General features: G+C 42.3%; 1 protein-coding gene and 1 pseudogene across 6 annotated transcripts in view; one reads left to right on the forward strand and one right to left on the reverse strand.

Moving 5' to 3' along the window:
- The window catches only part of RNF157 (ring finger protein 157), an 83260-nt gene that overhangs the window by 7445 nt on the left and 57128 nt on the right, over window positions 1-18687 (forward strand). For 5 of the 6 annotated variants that reach the window (XR_004347383.1, XR_004347382.1, XR_004347384.1 and 2 more), the window contains exon 2: window positions 15608-15726. Coding sequence is in view for 2 of the 6 variants with exons in the window: in XM_032615939.1 (XP_032471830.1) it covers window positions 15608-15726 (119 nt within the window). In the remaining 4 variants the exon portion in view is untranslated. Of the gene's footprint in view, window positions 1-13438; window positions 13571-15607; window positions 15727-18687 lie in introns of those variants that run through there. The other variant, XM_032615940.1, reaches the window with a different exon arrangement.
- Window positions 2571-12841, reverse strand: LOC116745402 (annotated as a pseudogene).

Genomic DNA, 18687 nt, shown 5'->3' on the forward strand with positions numbered 1-18687 from the left:
TCTAGAAGAAGACAAGGGCGCCTGCTTTTGCCATTCAGTATTAACTGGAGATTCTAACTAGTACAATAAGGCAAAACAAACAAACACATTTTTAAAAAAATTTAAGGCAACCAGATTGTAAAGAAAAAAGTGAAACTGTCTTTATTCATAGATGACATGATCCTATGTATAGAAAATACCAAAGATTCCACAAAAAAGCCTACTAGAACTAAAAAATGAGTGAGGAACATTGCAGATACAAGATCAGATCAACTGTGCTTTTATATACAAGAAATGATCTGAAAATGAAATTAAGGAAACTATTGCCATTCCCAGTAGCATCAAAAAGAATACAGTTCTCAGGAATAAATTTCACATAGTGAGTATATGATTTGTACAATGGAAATTCTAAAATGTTGCTGAGATTGATGCTTTAACTAAAAAAGTTTAAAGAGATCTGAATAAATAGACGTTTCATGTTCATGGAATGGAAAATTCAGTATTGTTGAGATGCCAGTGTTCTCCAAATTGATCTGAAAATTGAGTACATTTTCTGGTAAAATCCCAACAGACTTTTTTTTTTTTTTTTTTTTTTTGTGGTATGCGAGCCTCTCACTGTTGTGGCCTCTCCTGTTGAGGAGCACAGGCTCCGGACACACAGGCTCAGTGGCCATGGCTCACGGGCCCAGCCGCTCCGCGGCATGTGGGATCTTCCCAGACCAGGGCGCGAACCCGTGTCCCCTGCATCGGCAGGCGGACTCTCAACCACTGCGCCACCAGGGAAGCCCTCCAACAGACTTTTATGAAGAAATTGACCAGCCAATTCTAAAATGTATGTGGACATTCAAAGGACCTAGAATATCGAAAACAATTTTGAAAAGGAAGAACAAACTTGGAGGATTTTCACTACCCAATTTCAAAAATTACTATCAAGCCATGGTGTGGTATTGGTACAAGAAGCATATAGATCAGGGACTTCCTTGGTGGTCCACTGGTTAAGACTTCACCTTCCGACACAGGGGGTGCGGCTCAATTCCTGGTCGGGGAGCTAAGATCCCACTGGCTTGCTGCCAAAAAACCAAAACATAAAAGAGAAGCAATATTGTAACAAATTCAACAAAGACTTTAAAAATGGTCCACATCAAAAAAGAAAAAATAACTTAAAAGAAACAACATGTAGGGGCTTCCCTGGTGGCGCAGTGGTTGAGAGTCCGCCTGCCGATGCAGGGGACACAGGTTCCTGCCCCGGTATGGGAGGATCCCACATGCCGCGGAGCGGCTGGGCCCGTGAGCCATGGCCGCTGAGCCTGCGTGTCCGGAGCCTGTGCTCCACAATGGGAGAGGCCACAGCAGTGAGAGGCCCGCGTACCGCAAAAAAAAAACAAAAAAACAAAAAAAAAACACACACACACACAAAAAAAGAAACAACATGTAGATCAGTGGAACAGAATTGCAAGCCAGAAATAAATCCTTATATTTATGCTCAGTTGATTTTTTTTTTTTTTTTTTGCGGTACGCGGGCCCCTCACTGTTGTGGTCTCTCCCGTTGCAGAGCACAGGCTCTGGATGCGCAGGCTCAGCGGCCATGGCTCACGGGCCTAGCCGCTCGGTGGCATGTGGGATCTTCCCGGACCGGGGCACGAACCCTTGTCCCCTGCATCGGCAGGCGGACTCTCAACCACTGTGCCACCAGGGAAGCCCTGCTCAGTTGATTTTGACAGAAGTACCAAGACAATTCAACAGGGAAAGGATAGGTTTTTCAACAAATGGTGCCAGCACAACTGGATATTGACAAGCAAGAAAATGAACTTAGACCCTTTCTCCACATGACCAAAAATTAACTCGCAATGGATCACAGAATGAAAATACTACCCACAGAATGGGAGAAAATATTTGCAAATCTTATGTATGGTAAGGGATTCATATCTAGAATATATAAAGAACTTGTACAATTCAAAAAACAAAAAGACAACCCGACGAAAAAAGGAGCAAAGATCTTGAGTAGACATTTGTCCAACAAAGATATACAAATGGACAGTAAGCATGTCAACAATGAAGAGATGCTTAACATCATTGGCTGTTAGGGAAATACAACTCAAAACTACGGTTAGATAATACTTCATATCCATTAGGACAGTGATAATTTAAAAAACAAATAGTAGGGCTTCCCTGGTGGCACAGTGGTTGGGAGTCCGCCTGCCGATGCAGGGGACACGGGTTCGTGCCCCGGTCCGGGAGGGTCCCACATGCCGTGGAGCGGCTGGGCTCGTGAGACATGGCCGCTGGGCCTGCGCGTCTGGAGCCTGTGCTCCGCAACGGGAGAGGCCGCAGCCCGCGTACCACAACAAAACAAAACAGAACAAATAGTAAGTGTTGGTGAGGATGTGGAGAAATTGGAATTCTGGTCCCCCGCTGGTGGGAATGTAAAACGGTACAGTTGCTATGGAAAACAGCTTGGTTTTTTTTCCAGATTTAGCGCTACAATCTTTTATAACCATAGAAGGTAGCTGGAAATACTAGATGCTAACAGACAATATGATACATAACCCCTGGGGTAGGAGTCAGCAGGGAGTTTGACAGAGACCACCTGTTTAGACTAAGAGCCTTTCAATGGATTGCTAGATGGATTGGATCTGCTGCTTCAGTTGTGAGCGTTCTTTGATGGTGACAGAGCAGGCGATGACAGGCCTGGAGACCCCACCGGCTCGCCCCAGGGCCTGCCTGGAACGCACAAACACACAGGGCACGTTCTTGTCCTCACATAGCAGTGGGAGGTGCAGGATGACCTCCAGGGGCTCGGCGTCTGCAGCCATCAAAATGAACTCAGAGATGCCTCTGTTGAGGGTTTCAGTGGCCTCACTGGCTCCTTTTCGAAGCTGCTTGTGATTGCTGAATGAGGTCCAGTAGTTTCTTGGTGAGGTGGGCATCTGCAAGAGGGTAGGCCTTCAGATTTACATCAGCCTCAATCTTGGCTCCAGTTCCACGGTATTGTCATTGGTCAAGGAGCACAGGCGATGTCAGAGTTGGAGCCCTCACTGCTGCAGAAAGCTCTATGGAAAACAGTTTGACAGTGCCTCAAATGTTCATTACTTCATAACTCAGCAATTACAGTCATATGTTACACACACACACATAATATATATATGCCCAAGAAAAATGAAAAAAAAATCCACACCAAAACATGTACATGAATGTTCATAGCAGCACTGGTCATAATAGCTAAGAGGTGGAAACAACCCGAATGTTCATTACCTGGTGAATGGAACAACTGATAAAATGTGGTAAATCCATGCAATGGAGTGTTACTTGGCAACCAAAAGGAATGAAGTATTGATATTTGCTACAGCTTGGATGAAACTTGAAAAGCACTGATGTTAAGTGAAAGAAGCCAGAGGCAGAAGGCCATATATTGTATAATTCCATTTATATGACGTGTCCAGAAGTGGCAAATCCATAGACAGAAAGTAGATTAGTGGCTGCCAGTGGCCGGGGGAGGGGGAAATGAGAAGTGACTGCTAATGGGTTTCTTTCTGGGATAATGAAAATGTTCTAAAATTAGATAGTAGTGGATAGTTGTATAACTCTGTGAATATACTAAAAAAACCATTGAATGGTACACTTTAAATAGGTGAATTATATGGTATGTGAATTGTAGCTCAATAAAACTTTTTTATTGTTACTTTAAAAAATATTTATTTATTTATTTGGCTGCTCTGGGTCTTAGTTGCGGCATGTGAGATTTTCGTTGCGGCATGCAGGATCTTTTACTTGTGGCATGCGGGATCTAGTTCCCTGACCAGGGATTGAACCCAGGCCCCCTGCATTGGGAGAGTGGAGTCTTACCCACTAGACTACCAGGGAAGTCCCAAAGCTGTTTTAAAAATGGACCTAAATTCAAGAGCTAAAACTATAAAACCCCTAAAAGAAGACATAGGAGAAACTATTTATTTGTTTCAGATTGGGCAGAGTTCTTTGATACAGTGCCAAAAGCAAAATCCATAAGAGAAAAAACTGATAAATTGGATTTCTTCCAAATTAAAAATGTTTCTACTTCAGAAGACAACGTTAAGGAAATGAAAGGACAAGCCACCTTCTGAATGAAAATATTTGCAAAACACATAAAGGATTTACTTCCAGAATGTATCGAGAACTTTTTACAGCTCAGTATTAAGAAGACGACCCAATTTACAAATGGACAAAAGAGTTGAATAGACATGTCACCAAAGAAGATATAGGAATGGCCAATAAATACATGGAAAGATGCTCAGCATTAGTAGTTATTAGGGAAACACAATTAAAACCACAATGAGATAGCACTTCAAAACCACTAGGAGAGCAACAATAAAAAAGACAATATCAAGTGTTGGTGAGAATGCAGAGAAATTGGAATCCTTGTGCATTGTAGATGGGAATGTAAAATGGTAACAGCCAGTTTGGAAAAGAGTTTGGGAGTGTCTTTAAAAGTTAGGGACTTCCCTGGTGGCACAGTGGTTAAGAATCCACCTGCCAATGCTGGGGACATGGGTTAAAGCCCTGGTCTGGAAAGATCCCACATGCCGCGGAGCAACTCAGCCCGTGCACCACAACTACTGAGCCCGCGCTCTAGAACCCGCGAGCCACAACTACCGAACCTGTGTGCCACAACTACTGAGCCCTCACGCCTCGAGCCCATGCTCCACAACAAGAGAAGCCACTGCAATGAGAAGTTCATGCACCACAACGAAGAGTAGCCCCCGCTCGCTGAAACTAGAGAAAGCCTGCACGCAACAACGAAGACCCAACACAGCCCAAAATAAATAAATAAATAGAAAAAGTTAAACATAAATTTACCTTATGATCTAGCAATTGCACCCCTATGAATCTATCCAAAAGAAATGACATAGATACACACAAAGATATGTATGCAAATGTTCATAACAGCATTGCTCATAATAGCCAAAAAACTGGAAATAATCCAAATGTCCATCAACTGGTGAATGGATTAACAAAATGAGGTATATTCGTACATTGCAATACTATTCAGCATTTTAAAGGAACGAACTATTGATATACGCTACACAATGCGGGTTAACCTCAAAAACGTTGTGGTAAGTGAAAGAAGCCAGATACAAGACGATGTATTATTGTATGAGTCCATTTATATGAAATGGCTAGAAAAGGCAGATATGTAGAGATAGAAAGCAGAACAGTGTTTACCTAAGGCTGGGGATGGGAGTGGGAATTAGTTGTAAATTGGCATGAGGGAGCATTTCGGGGTGGTGTTTTCAGCGGGATTGTGGTGATGGTTGATTGTAGGATGGATGAATTTTATGCTGTGTATATTATACCTCAATAAAGCTGTTTTTAAAAATAACAGTATTGACTGGTTTATGCCAATTGAATAAAATAAAGAGAAGAGCTTCATCATTAAGGGTCGGGCTCTTGAGAGCTAATGGCCTTGAAGGTAGACTTTGAAGGCAGGTAGAGCTCTTCAATAGTCCAATGTGGAGAATAGTATTAGTAGTGGGTAAAGGTCGCCGATGGTATGGATAGATTACAGAATTACAGGTAGGAACCAAATTTGAGAGGAAGCAAATGGTGTTTTAAGGAAGATTTATCTCTTAGAGGGATAGGTTGTGGGGAGAAAACACTGGAAGCGTAGAGACTTGCTAGGAAAGTTACCTGGTAACTCACTGTAATCAAACTTGGAAAGGGCTGAGGTCTTGACGGGGTGCTTTGCACGAAGCACATGTTCAGTGTTTTTGTAGCTTTGGTGCCTATACTGTTTTTAGCTTGGGAGCCAGAGAAGTGAGGCCCCGTTGACAGAAATTGGGAATAGGGAGCAGAAACTGCTTTTGAATTGATTCCCAAATGTCGGCCAGGGCTTTACCGCTCCTCAAAATCTAGGTAGATTCGGGACTTCCCTGGCGGTCCAGTGGTTAAGACTCCACGCTTCCACTGCAGGGGGCGTGGGTTCGATCCCTGGTTAGAGAACCAAGATCCTGCCTGCAGCACTGCACGGCCTAACTAGCTAAATAAATAATCTACGTAGATTAGACAGAAACCCACCTATTCCCCCAAATCAGAGTACAGACTTCTGACGCCCCCTCAGAGATTTCTGTGAACTCGCAGGTGACGTGTCGGGACCATGTTGGCCCCGGAGCTCCGGCTTGCTGTCTTGGCCTCATAACAAATGTAACATCGGTCCATTATTCAGTTTCTCCAAAATATTCCATTCACATAAAGTATTCAAAGCGTGGGTTCTAGGGCTTCTCTGGTGGCGCAGTGGTTGAGAGTCTGCCTGCCGATGCAGGGGACACGGGTTCATGCCCCGGTCCGGGAAGATCCCACATGCCGCGGAGCGGCTGGGCCCTTGAGCCTTGGCCGCTGAGCCTGCGCGTCCGGAGCCTGTGCTCTGCAACAGGAGAGGCTGCAACAGTGAGAGGCCTGTGTACCGCCAAAAAAAAAAAAAAAAAAAAAAAAAACCAAAGTGTGGATTCTAGTAAAGATTTGTAGGGGGATGATGAAGTTTGGGCTTACATTGGAGAAATACAAACTCCCCAATTGTATGTCAACTAGGGAGTTTTACTGGCTCTTCAGCTCACCAATCCCGGCCTTCCTCTGTCTTAATGTCTCTTTTCCTCTTACCTCTCCTTTTTAGGACTCTTCTTTTCATTATTTCCCCTGAGAAAAAAAACAACTTACTAGGACTTCCCTGGTGGTCCAGTGGCTAAGACTCTGTGCTCCCAACGCAGGGGGCCCGGGTTCAATCCCTGGTCAGGGAACTAGATCCTGCATGCCGCAACTAAGATCCCACATGCCACAACTGAGACCCGGCGCAGCCAAGCAAATAAATAAATGAATAAATAAATAAAACAAATTACAAAGTAGTTTGAGTGCCATTAACAAGCAACAAAAACACCCATACTTTTGGCGTGCCATTCTCCGTTCTAAGTAGCTCATGAATGTATATTCCAAAAAAAGATCAAGCCTTCCCTAAGAGGAGTTCTGGTGCCAACTCTTAAGATAAAATGCCTTTCATTCCACCTCCTTCCAGAAGAAAAGGTTATTCACTGAGTTTGAGGCAAAGAAGGGATACCCAGGTAAAAAGATACGGCAGGTGGTTAAAGATTTGGACTGAAACTCCAAAGAAAGATCAGAGACAAAGGTTTGGGAGTTGAGGATGGCAAAGGAGGGCCAACGTGTATTAATTGCCCGCTGGGCCTAGCCAGCTGCATAAATGTTATCTTATTAGATCCCAACAGCAATCCTTGGAAAGGGGTATTATTATCTCCATTTTACAAATAAAGAAGCCAATGCGGGACTTCTCGGGTGGTCCAGTGGGTGAATCCATGCAGGGGGCCTGGGTTCGATCCCTGGTTGGGGAACTCGATCCCGCATGCATGCCGCAACTAAGAGTTCGCACGCCACAGAGAAGATCCCGTGTGCCGCCAACTAAGACCCGTTGCAACCAAAATAATAAATAAAGCCAATGCTCAAAAAAGTTAAATGATTTGTCCTAGGTCACACAGCTAGTAGACGGTGGCATCAGGATCAAATCCAGCTCTGTCTTAAGTCAAAGCCTTTGCTTTGATTCTGTGAGGAAGAGAGAGAGAGGAAGAATGAAAAAAAAGCAGAGGATGGGGCTCTTAGAGACATATCCATATTTGGGGCTGGGTGGAAAAGTGGGGCAAGAAGAAGAAGACTCAGAAATTCATGTTGAAGTCTTCTGAGCATTCGTAAGGTGAATGAATTGTGGGAAAAGACAGTTGGCCTCTTTGGTATTCCAGAGAAGAGTTTCAGTGCAGTGGTGGAAACTGTTGTAAAGATTTGAGGGGAAAAAAAAAAAGATTTGAGGAGTTGTTGGATGTGGGGTGGGAGTAGACAGAGGATGAACTGGTGGATGGAGGGATGGATGGGTGAGTGGGTGGGTCTTAAGGCACGGCAGATGGAACTTGTTTTTGTATTTGTTTTTTTAGTCAGGGAGGGAAGACATTTGTAGAATGAGGCAAGTGGCCAGCGGAGAGAGGGGAATAGAAATCTTGAGAAAGAACGATGGTTTTTGATGAGGTCTGGAGGACATAGAGGCAGTTGGGAATGAGAACCCAGGTGAAGAAGTTAACCTTGGAATGGGGAAAAGAGGAATATCTTCTTGAGACGGGAAGAAAGTATGAATAAAAGTATGGGGAGGTTGTAAGGTGATGAAACTTTTTTGATGGAGAAGGGTTTGGGGGTTTTTTGGGGGGCTGCGCTGTGCGCGGCATGCAAAATCATAGTCTCCAACCAGGGATCGAACCCATGCCCCCTGCAGTGGAAGCACGGAGTCTTAACCACTGGACGGCCAGGGAAGTCCCTGGAGAAGGGTTTTGAGGGAGTGCCACGAAAGAAAAGGAAGACGGGTAGAGGGGTCAGGTTTGGGGACTTGAGAATGTGGGAAAGGTTTGGGTCCATTGATATGTGCCTTGCTGTAAATACTGTAAAGCTACAGTTGTTAAAACTATATTGTAGGGCTTCCCTGGTGGCGCAGTGGTTGAGAGTCCGCCTGCCGATGCAGGGGACACGGGTTCGTGCCCTGGTCCGGGAAGATCCCACATGTCGCCACGGAGCAGCTGGGCCCGTGAGCCATGGCTGCTGAGCCTGCGCGTCTGGAGCCTGTGCTCCGCAACAGGAGAGGCCACAATAGTGAGAGGCCCACATACCGCCAAAAAAAAAAAAAAAAAAAAAAAAAAAAAAAAAACTATATTGTACTAGTTCAGAATAGAATAGAATCCAGATCTAGGTATATATAGCATGATAAAAATAGCATTTCAAATTAGTGGGGGAAATGGAATAGTCAGTAAATGGTGTTAGTAAAATTTCCTATTTGGAAAAAAAAAAATTCTTATCCCATACAGTCCATGAGGACAAATTCCAGATGTAAAAACAATCAAATAGAAAAAAAAAAAAAAAAGCAGGCAAGCCACATAAACTAGAAAGAATAGGGAGTGTTTATCAGTAGGGAAAGAGTTAATTCAATCTGGGCACTCATTGGGATTACAGTGTAATGGTTAAGAGTACTCACAGGCTCTGGAATAAAAATAGCTGGATTTGGGGCCTGACACTGCGTCTTACTAGCTGTGTGACCTTGGACAAAGTACTTAAACTGTCTGTGCATTCAATTCCTCTTTGGTAAAATTAAAAGAAAAAAGATTAGTAACACCCACCTTATAGGATTTTGAGGGATAACCTATATAATACTTGTTAGTACAGCACTGGTATAGAGTAAGCCCTCAGTAAGAGGTGGTTATTATGTAGTCATTAAGAACAATGAGGTCGGGAATTCCCTGGCGGTCCAGTGGTTAGGACTCTGGTGCTTTCAGTGCTGAGGCCCGGGTTCAGCCCCTGGTTGGGGAACTAAGATCCCGCAAGCTGCTCAGAGCGAGCGGGTCAAAAAAAAAAAAAGAACAATGAGGCAATGAGGTCAATCCATAAGTACAGACCTGGAACGATGCCTACAGTACATTAGGGAAAAAAGCAACACGCAGATCAATATCAGTAATATCCCAATTAGGTTAAATATCAGAATAAAGCAAAACAGAAAAGCAGAATGTGTTTATATATGTATAGGAAAATCTGGAAGGCTGCAAATGGATTGTTAGTAATGGAGTTACCTTTCATAGTGTTGGATTATTACTTTTTAAATTACGTACTTCTTTGTATTACTTTTTTTGCCAAAGACAGGTATTACTTATATAATTTTTAAATTTTGTTTATTTAATTTATTTTTGGCTGTGTTGGGTCGTGGCTGCTGGGCACGGGCTTTCTCTAGTTGCAGCAAGCGGGAGCTACTCTTTGTTGCGGTGCGTGAACTTCTCATTGCAGTGGCTTCTCTTGTTGCGGAGCACGGGCTCTAGGCACGTAGGCTTCGGTCGTTGTGGCACGTGGGCTCAGTAGTTGTGGCTCGAGGGCTCTAGAGCACAGGCTCAGTAGTTGTGGCGCACGGGCTTAGTTGCTCCGCGGCATATGGGATCTTCCCGGACTGGGGCTCGAACACCTGTCCCCTGCATTGGCAGGTGGATTCTTAACCATTGCACCACCAGGGAAGTCCCTATAATTTTTTTAAATAAGTGAAAAACATGAATAACAAAAGCAGCACTGTAGCATTAGAATTGACTTGAACAGTTAGAGATGTTTAAATGCAATTTTGTTACTTTCCTTTTATTTTTGCGACCTTAAGCTTAAAGTATGTTATTGAAATGCCATGTAGATGAAGGATTTTCAAATATATGAAAGCATAATAGGATTTCCATAGCCAGTTTTTCCATATTTTAATTTTTTCTTTTTTCTTTCCTTTTCTTTTTATTTATTTAAAAATTTTTTCCCCATATTTTAATTTTGTATGAAGTTATTTTTAAGTACAATTCCATTTTCTGCAACAATCAAGGATATGACTCCATTGGTCCAAAAGTAAATAGGTGAAGATTAGTATTTTTCACGTATAGGCAGGATATCTAATTTATTTTACTGTGACCTCAATTTTTAAAAAAATACCAAAAGAAGGGAAGATTGATTAGAGATCTTGCAATAAAAACTCCCAATTAGCATGAGATAGTGACTAAAATCCAAAATATATTTTGCTTCATCTTTTACTCTATACAAATTATCACAATTGTATCGTTTACTCAGCAGCGTCTTTGAATTTTGTTAGTTTTATAAAATATAAAGTTTCAAAAACCTTAAAATCTTTGATTTGGAATCATGCCATGACAATAAATAAATCGCTATTACCTAGAGGCCTAAACAGTTGGGTTTTTTCCCCCTAACCCTTTTTCTGTAGACCAACATATTTCAGTAATATCATAGATTTGGGAAAAAAAGTTATTTTAAATTAGAATAAAATTAGAGTTTCTGTTTGTTAACATTTAGGGAACCCTTTAAATACAGAGTTGTAGAAAGACGGGAAGGAGGTTTAACTACCCTTTATTGCGTGATGTGATAATACATAGTGGTCTGGGGGCAAATGTCCGAATATCTCACTGGGACAGACATAAATTCTGGAATTCACTGAGCAACACTGAATTTCATTGTGATGTTAGGAATATGCCCTAATATCTTAATTCACTGGGTAACTTATTTAAGTTAGTGAATTCTAAGATTTTTCTCTTTGTTCTCTTGCTGAGTAACAAATAGTTGTATTTTTCTTCGTGGATAGTTGAAAAAAGAATGTGAATAGCTCCTTAAAAGTTTTTATATTGATTACCTATTGAAAGAATATTTTGGATATATTGGGATATTGGAATATCCAACATTGGGATAAATAAAATATATTCAAATTAATTTTGCTTATTTTTACTTCTTAAAAATGTGGCTATTAGATCATTTAAAATTACATATGTGGCTTGCATTTATGGCTCATGGTATACATATATACTTTTTTGGCCACGCCACGCGGCATATGGGAGCTTAGTTCCGGGACCAGGGATTGAACCCACTCCCTCTACAGTGGAAGCGTGGAGTCTTAACTATTTGACCTCCAGGGAAGTCCTGTGTTAGCATATCTTTGTTCAGTGCTGATCTGGAAGAACAGTACTAGTGTAATTTTCTTCCCTTGTAAGTAATTTGATTTTTGTTTGTCTAGATGCCTTTTTTTCTTTAATACTTTTTATAAAATACTGAAAAAATATTGTATTAGCACTGGTCATTCTGGGCCATACCTTATGGTTGTTGTTTTTTTTTTCTTGATATTTATTTTTATTGTGGTTAAAAATACATAACATTAAACTTACCATCTTAACCATTTTCAAGTGTACAGTTCATTAGTGTTAAAATCTCTAGAACTTTTTCTTCTTGCAAAACAAACTCTGTACCCATTAAACACTAATTCCCCTTTTCCCCTCCCACTCATACCTTTTGTTTTAACTATAATTTGGTTAAGAAATTATAGCCAACTAATAATGGAAAGCTTGCAGGTTATCTACTAGTCATGTGTGTTTTTTCCCATTAGCAAATAGGCAAAGAAGTGTTTTAGTGCAGCTCTTTTCCCCCTACCGTTTCTGATTTTAGAGCGCAGTTCACTAAGAACGCTTTTACTAAGAGCGCTTTTACTAAGAGCGCAGCTCACTAAGAACGCTTTTACTAAGAGCGCAGTTCACTAAGAACGCTTTTACTAAGAGCGCAGTTCACTAAGAGCGCTTTTACTAAGAAGCAAAAATGTGTGCAAATTGTCCAGAAGGCATTTTTTTTCAAGGATTGTTAGTGTGTTTGATGTTCCCATCTGCTGATGTGGCCGCTCTCGGTCACTGTGCCCTGATCCACACCTCTGGGCAGCCTGGGCAAACAGGCAGAATGCTTTAGCTAGGCTGCAGATAGCAAGTTTGCTCTCTCTCTAGTCTTAACTGGGGTTATTAGCGAGGTGCATTTCAAAGAGAGGAAAAAACAAAATTTCGGTGGTCTTAAGTTTAATTTTCCTTTTACCTGATGATAAGTGCACCAAGGAAGATCAGCTTTTCCCAGGAACTTGGCATTGACGCTTCTCCTGAAATGAAAAATCCCCTTTTCATTTGTGGATTATTGACCTTAATTTTAGGTCTTGGTATATGTGTGCTCTTGATTTCTAATGCCAGGCAAGGCTACAGTTAGCTCTGCACTGCTTTCTGGATAATTTCTTTTAATGTCACAGCTCCCCCAAAAAATGGCATTTCCACTAGAACACTGTCATCTTTAACACTTTAACCCTGAAGCCATTAGTGCTCTTCTCTTGCTAGGATCAAATCTCCGTGGATTTCATTGTCCCCACATCCCTCACCTGACTGCTCCCAGGTACTGGAAACTCAACGTGTCCCACATTGAACTCAACCTGTACCACTCCAGACACCAAACCTGCTTCTCCTGGTTCTTTATTCATGATTTGGGCAAGCCATCCATCCATCAGTGTAAACATCTTTCCCTTTTCTAATGTCACCTAATGTGTAATAAATGTATAATGTCTAATGTATAAAAAATATATTTTACTAAGGTTCAACAGTAAATGACAGATTCTTTGAGATGGCTGCCTCTGCTTATGGCAACTAGGCACCTCCCCTCTCTATAAATTATGCACGTGGAAAATAGGGCTAGTAAGTGCTAGACATAAATAATTGATAACCAAGCTTTCCTAAGTGATGAATCGCGCTGTTGTATCACTGCAGATGGCTGCCCTGTGTATTTTCGTTTTGATGGGTAACTTTCAAGGGTTCCTCAGTGATTGCTTTGCTTTGGTTTGCTGTTACTTTCAAATAAGGTTTTCCTGCCTGTTATTTAATGAAAGAACTGCCTCACTTCGTGGCGAGTGATTTTATCCACGTTGTTTTGTTTAATAAGTGTTTCTAGACTAAAGCAGCTCCATGTGTAGAAAATCCAAAACATGAACATTTGGTTCCGTTTTTCTGTTAGAACGTTCTTCTCTGTCTTCCTTGCTGTGGCTTCTTCACAGGCTGAAAGTGCTGAATCTCATTTTTTTTTAGAGTTTGCTGTATACCTAAAACATTGAAACACTGACCTGAGCCGTGTAACACGTAAAGAAGACTTTTGCCGATTCATCTTTGTATTAATCTAAGAACTGGGGTGTATGAGAGCATCGATGAAGTATGTTATGGTAGGAGTCGTTCACTTTGAACAGCTTGCCTTTGTGGGAGAATTAGATTATAGAAATGTGGCTTAAGAAGCATTTTTTTTGCTGGAAGGGGTGTGGTGAAAAGGGAACCCTTCTGCACTGTTGGTAGGAACGTAAATTGATACAGCTACTATGGAGAACAGTATGGAGGTTCCTTAAAAAACTAAAAATAGAATTACCATATGACCCATCAACCCCACTACTGGGCATATACCCAGAGAAAACCGTAATTCAAACAGAGACATGTACCACAATGTTCATTGCAGCACTGTTTACGATAGCCAGGACATGGAACCAACCTAAGTGTCCATCGACAGATGAATGGATAAAAAAGATGTGGCACATATATACAATGGAATATTCCTCAGCCATAAAAAGAAATGAAATTGAGTTATTTGTAGTGAGGTGGATGGACCTAGAGTATGTCATACAGAGTGAAGTAAGTCAGAAAGAGAAAAAAAAATACCGTATGCTAACACATATATATGGGATCTAAAAAAAAAAAAAAAAAAAAGAGGCAGGCATAGAGAATGGACTTGAGGACTTGGGGTGAGAGTAGCATTGACATGTATACACTACTGAATGTAAAATATTTGGCTGGTGGGAAGCAGCCGCATAGCACAGGGAGATCCGCTCGGTGCTTTGTGATGACCTAGGGGGTGGGGTAGGGAGGGTGGGAGGGAGACGCAAGAGGGAGGAGATATGGGGACACGTGTATGCATGTGGCTGATTCACTTTGTTGTGCAACAGAAACTAACAGTATTGTGAAGCAATTATACTCCAATAAAGATATATTTTTTTAAAAAAAGCATTTTTAATTGAAGTATAGTTGATTTACAAAGTGTTCATTTCTGCTGTACAGCAAAGTGACTCAGTTATACATATACATACATTCTTTTTTCTATTCTTTTCCACTATGGTTTATCACAGGATATTGAATATAGTCCCTTTGCTATGCAGTAGGACCTTGTTGTTTATCCATTCTATGAAAAGCATTCGTTTAATCATCAGATTTGGAAAGTGTTCCCAGATGGAATGTGTGGTGTTACCTAAGCCTCCCTTGGTGACTTAGTGCCATCAGGTCCTGGCACGGTTCTTCCTTCTATCTGGATAAGGCAGATGGGGATTCTGACCCTGACCGCTGATTGCATCTGGTTAGTGTAGAGTTGAAAATATCCCTGCCTCCTAGCTGGTCAAGGTGGGGCAAAGAGAGCCTGTGTGACTGATGTCCCTGTAACCTTGGCCGTCAGCACTGCTAATGAATTTGAGACTAGGGTTTGTGTATGTGTCTGTGTCTTTCATAGCACTAAACCTGTCCAATTAAACTACATAATCTATGTGGTAGTAGGTAGGTAAAGCCTGGGGCAGTATTATTTAAATTTGTATTTTCCTATTAAACAATCATTATGAAACAAATATGAAAAACAAAGGGCCTTCATTGTGGAGGGTTATGGAGGTATACACATAGGTAGGTAGGTGCTGAGACTTCTGTGTATAGGTATGAGCTGGCTTATGACAAATCTAGGCAAAGAAACGTATGTGTGTATGCACGCTGATACCTGCAGTTAAGATTCCTGAAGAGGTGGAGAACAAAGAATAATCGCTTCCAGTGTAAGGAAAAGAATCAGGAACAAAACACACATATATGTTCCTTAACATATATATATACATATATAAAACATAGATATGTTCATACATTATATGTTCATGTGCATTGTGGGGCCTTCTGGTCTTTTGCTTCATGGTATCATAGGCAGATCATGGTAAAGATTCAATTAAGAATGTCACAAGGAATACCGTGGTCTATTTTATATTTGGTATCTTGGGTTCTCACTGCTATGATTTTGCTTATTTTGTGCCATTATCCCCAATCAAGAGAAGAAAATTTTCCTAAGGTTAGAAGTTGCTCTAATTGTTTGTTGAAGGGTTAACCTTCTTTTTTTTTTTTTCCGCATCAGCTTTTTCGCTTGGCTTAGTTTGACTGGTTTCTGTTTGATTTTTCTGTCTCTCGCCCTCTAGGAAGCTATTTTGCCAGCCACTTCATTATGGGAGGAGAGAAGTTTGATTCAACTCATCCCGAAGGCTACCTGTTTGGAGAGAACAGCGATCTGAACTTTCTGGGGAACAGACCAGTTGCGGTATGATTGTAATCCATTTACATCCACGCGGGGCTAAGTGGCCCAAGTCAAATGTTCTTGTCAAAATAAGTTTGTAATTGCTGGTTCAGCAGTGTTTGTAGCTTGGTCTGAGTTGAGAGGGGCCCTGGGAGCCAGACCGCAGCCTCTTTGATGGATCAGGGTCTCCTGGCACTAGAGGCCGCCCCGTGGAAAAGTACAGAGTCTGCCTGAGGGTGAGGACAGCTCACAAACCCCAGCTCTCCTAGGGATCTGAAGCTCTGCCTAAATGCTCCCTCTGCGGACTGCCCTTGCCCAGCCCCTAGCTTGCCCTCACCTTGCTTTTCATTCCTCTTCATAGCACTTAATACCATATAAGCATTTATTTCTCTGTCTCCTCCTGTTTATTATCTGCCTTCCCCATCAGAAGGTACATTTCACAGGGCAAGGGCTGTCCTACTGCTGCATCCCAGCACCCAGGACAAAGCCTGGGACATTATGATAAGCCCTTAATAAAGATGTGTTGAATGAATGACTCAAAAAGTTCCCCTTGATATCTGATCTGCTATCAGACTGTCTCTCTCCCCATTCATTCAACTCATTCCATAAATGTTTATGGAGCATTTTCTCTGCACCCAGCCTGAGGCTTTGTAATAATAGCTTCCATATGGCTATCGAGTGGCTGCTGTGTGCTAAGGAAGGCCCTAGAGACTTCTCAGGCATTATTCCTAATCTTCACAAAGACCCACCTGACAGAGGATTTATTATCAATCCCATTTTGTAAGCGAGGGAAGTGAGGTTGTGAGAAAACTGAGGTTCCGAGAGATGAACAGCCTTTATGAAGTGCATACTATGTTCTGGGCCCTGTTCGAAGTGCTTTACAGAAAGTTTTCCCAAAGTCACATAACTAGATCTGCCTAGCCAGAGATCCATAACCTTTCCACTGCTTCTCATTGCTTCAAAATATCCTGCCTTTCTCCAGAAACTCCTAGTTTAGTGGGGCAGACAAAACATAGGAACAGGAAATGTTTCAACAGCACTCAGGGTCTGAAGGGATGGGGTTCTGTAGGAATAGGGAGTGGGGGAGGGGAGTGGCAAGGGCAGATGCTTCGGTGCTGGTGTGGCGAACAAGGCCTTGGAGGATGGCTGGGTTTTCACGAGGCGGGTGGGAAAGGGGCTTCCCGGGAGTGAGGTGCAGAGCGCAGGCCTGAAAGCATTCACGTTTCTGTTGAATCAGCAACCATTTACTGAGAAACTACTGTGTACCAGGTACTGTGATAGGTGCTGGGGATACAAAGCTGAAATGAGCATGGTTTGTTCCTCCCCTGGAACAAATAAGGAAGCCAGTCTGGCGGGAGTGGACCTTTCCTGATGGCGAAACAAGATTGGAAAGGTAGGTGGGGACTCCATTACCTCGAGACGCTTTCCACTCTCTCCTGTAGGCTCTGGGGAACACTGAAGGTTTTTAGGCAGATAAGTGCCCTGGAGAAATTATTTTTTTTGTTTGTTTGTTTGCTTTTTAGGAAGGTTAATCTGGTGATGATCTTCCATCTGGAGCTTTAATTAAAAAACGTTGGTGGTGGTGGTGGTGGTTTTCATTGTTTTCTTCCTTTCTATCTGGGGTGACAATCCGCCCCTTCAACACCTTCTTATTCTTAGTCCGATAATAGTACTTTAGAAAATACCAAGTCCTTTCTGCTTCAGATTCACTTCTGACAGCTCACACTTACCAAATGTCTATTCTCTGATTTTGCTGCTACTACCTTAGCCATTAGAGTGGAAAGATCTTTTTTTTCTGATTGAGCCAGATAAGTGCTCTTCCTCATTCACCAAGAGTCAGCTCATGCCTGGAAAATGCCCTTTCTTCTCACATGGACTGGTTGTTTGCGTCCATTTCTTCCTTCCTTTTTTCTTTCCTCTGGTGTCAGAATAGTTTATGTACTTTAAAATAGTGTAGTTGTTTTGTTTTTTTACCTTTTCAGGCCATAGATTATTTAATTTATTTAGTTTTGGCTGCTTTGGGTCTTTGTTGCTGTGCGTGGCTTTCTCTAGTTGTGGTGAGCGGGGGCTGCTCTTCGTTGTGGTGTGTGGCCTTCTCACTCTCTTGTTGCAGAGCACGGGCTCTAGGCACGCGGGCTTCAGTAGTTGTGGCTCGTGGGCTGTAGAGCGCAGGCTCAGTAGTTGTGGCGCACGGGCTTACTGCTCTGCGGCATGTGGGATCTTCCCGGACCAGGGCTCGAACCCGTGTCCCCTGCATTGGCAGGCGGATTCTTAACCACTGCGCCACCAGAGAAGTCCCAAAGATGATTTTAAAACAAGGGAACACTTCTTTAGGTTCATTTTGAGGTTTATGCCAGCTAACGAACCTTCGCAAAGTTTAACCGCCTTGTTTACACTTCTCTGTGAGCCTGTGAATGAATGAGCTCTTCCAGGAGCACAGGAGAGCAGACTTGACCTTCACTTGCAGGCTCTCTCCCAAAGGAGTATCAACACTGGCCGTTCTGTTGTTGTTTTTATGAAGTAATCATTAACTGTGCTTCATGTTGCACAGAGCAAATGTTCTCAAAAGACATCATGATTTCATGTTAAGGAAGCAAATCAGGGTCACTTCAAAGAGGGAGGTGGAAGCAGAGAAAACAGAAGAAATGTAGCACATTTCCCTTTGCTTTCCCCCTTTCTTAGTTAATAATAATAATAGCTAACATTTATTGAACACTTACCGTTTGCCAGGCCCGGTTGTGCTAAGCTCTCCGTACGTGTTCTCTCGTTGTGTTCTCACCCTAACGAGTAGGGTCCTGATTTGACAGATGAAGAACAAAGAGACACAAAGAATTGAAACAAAGATCGCAAAGCCTGGAAGTGACTAAATCAGGATTTGATCCCAGCAGTCCAGCTCCAGAGCCTGGGGTCCTCTGCCCTTTCCTGCTGGTCAGGTGAGGTGCACTCAGGACCCCTGCGCATGTCCTGTCTGTGAGTCTGTCTAAG

Source organism: Phocoena sinus, chromosome 20 (assembly GCF_008692025.1).
Source record: "Phocoena sinus isolate mPhoSin1 chromosome 20, mPhoSin1.pri, whole genome shotgun sequence".
Taxonomy (NCBI): domain Eukaryota; kingdom Metazoa; phylum Chordata; class Mammalia; order Artiodactyla; family Phocoenidae; genus Phocoena; species Phocoena sinus.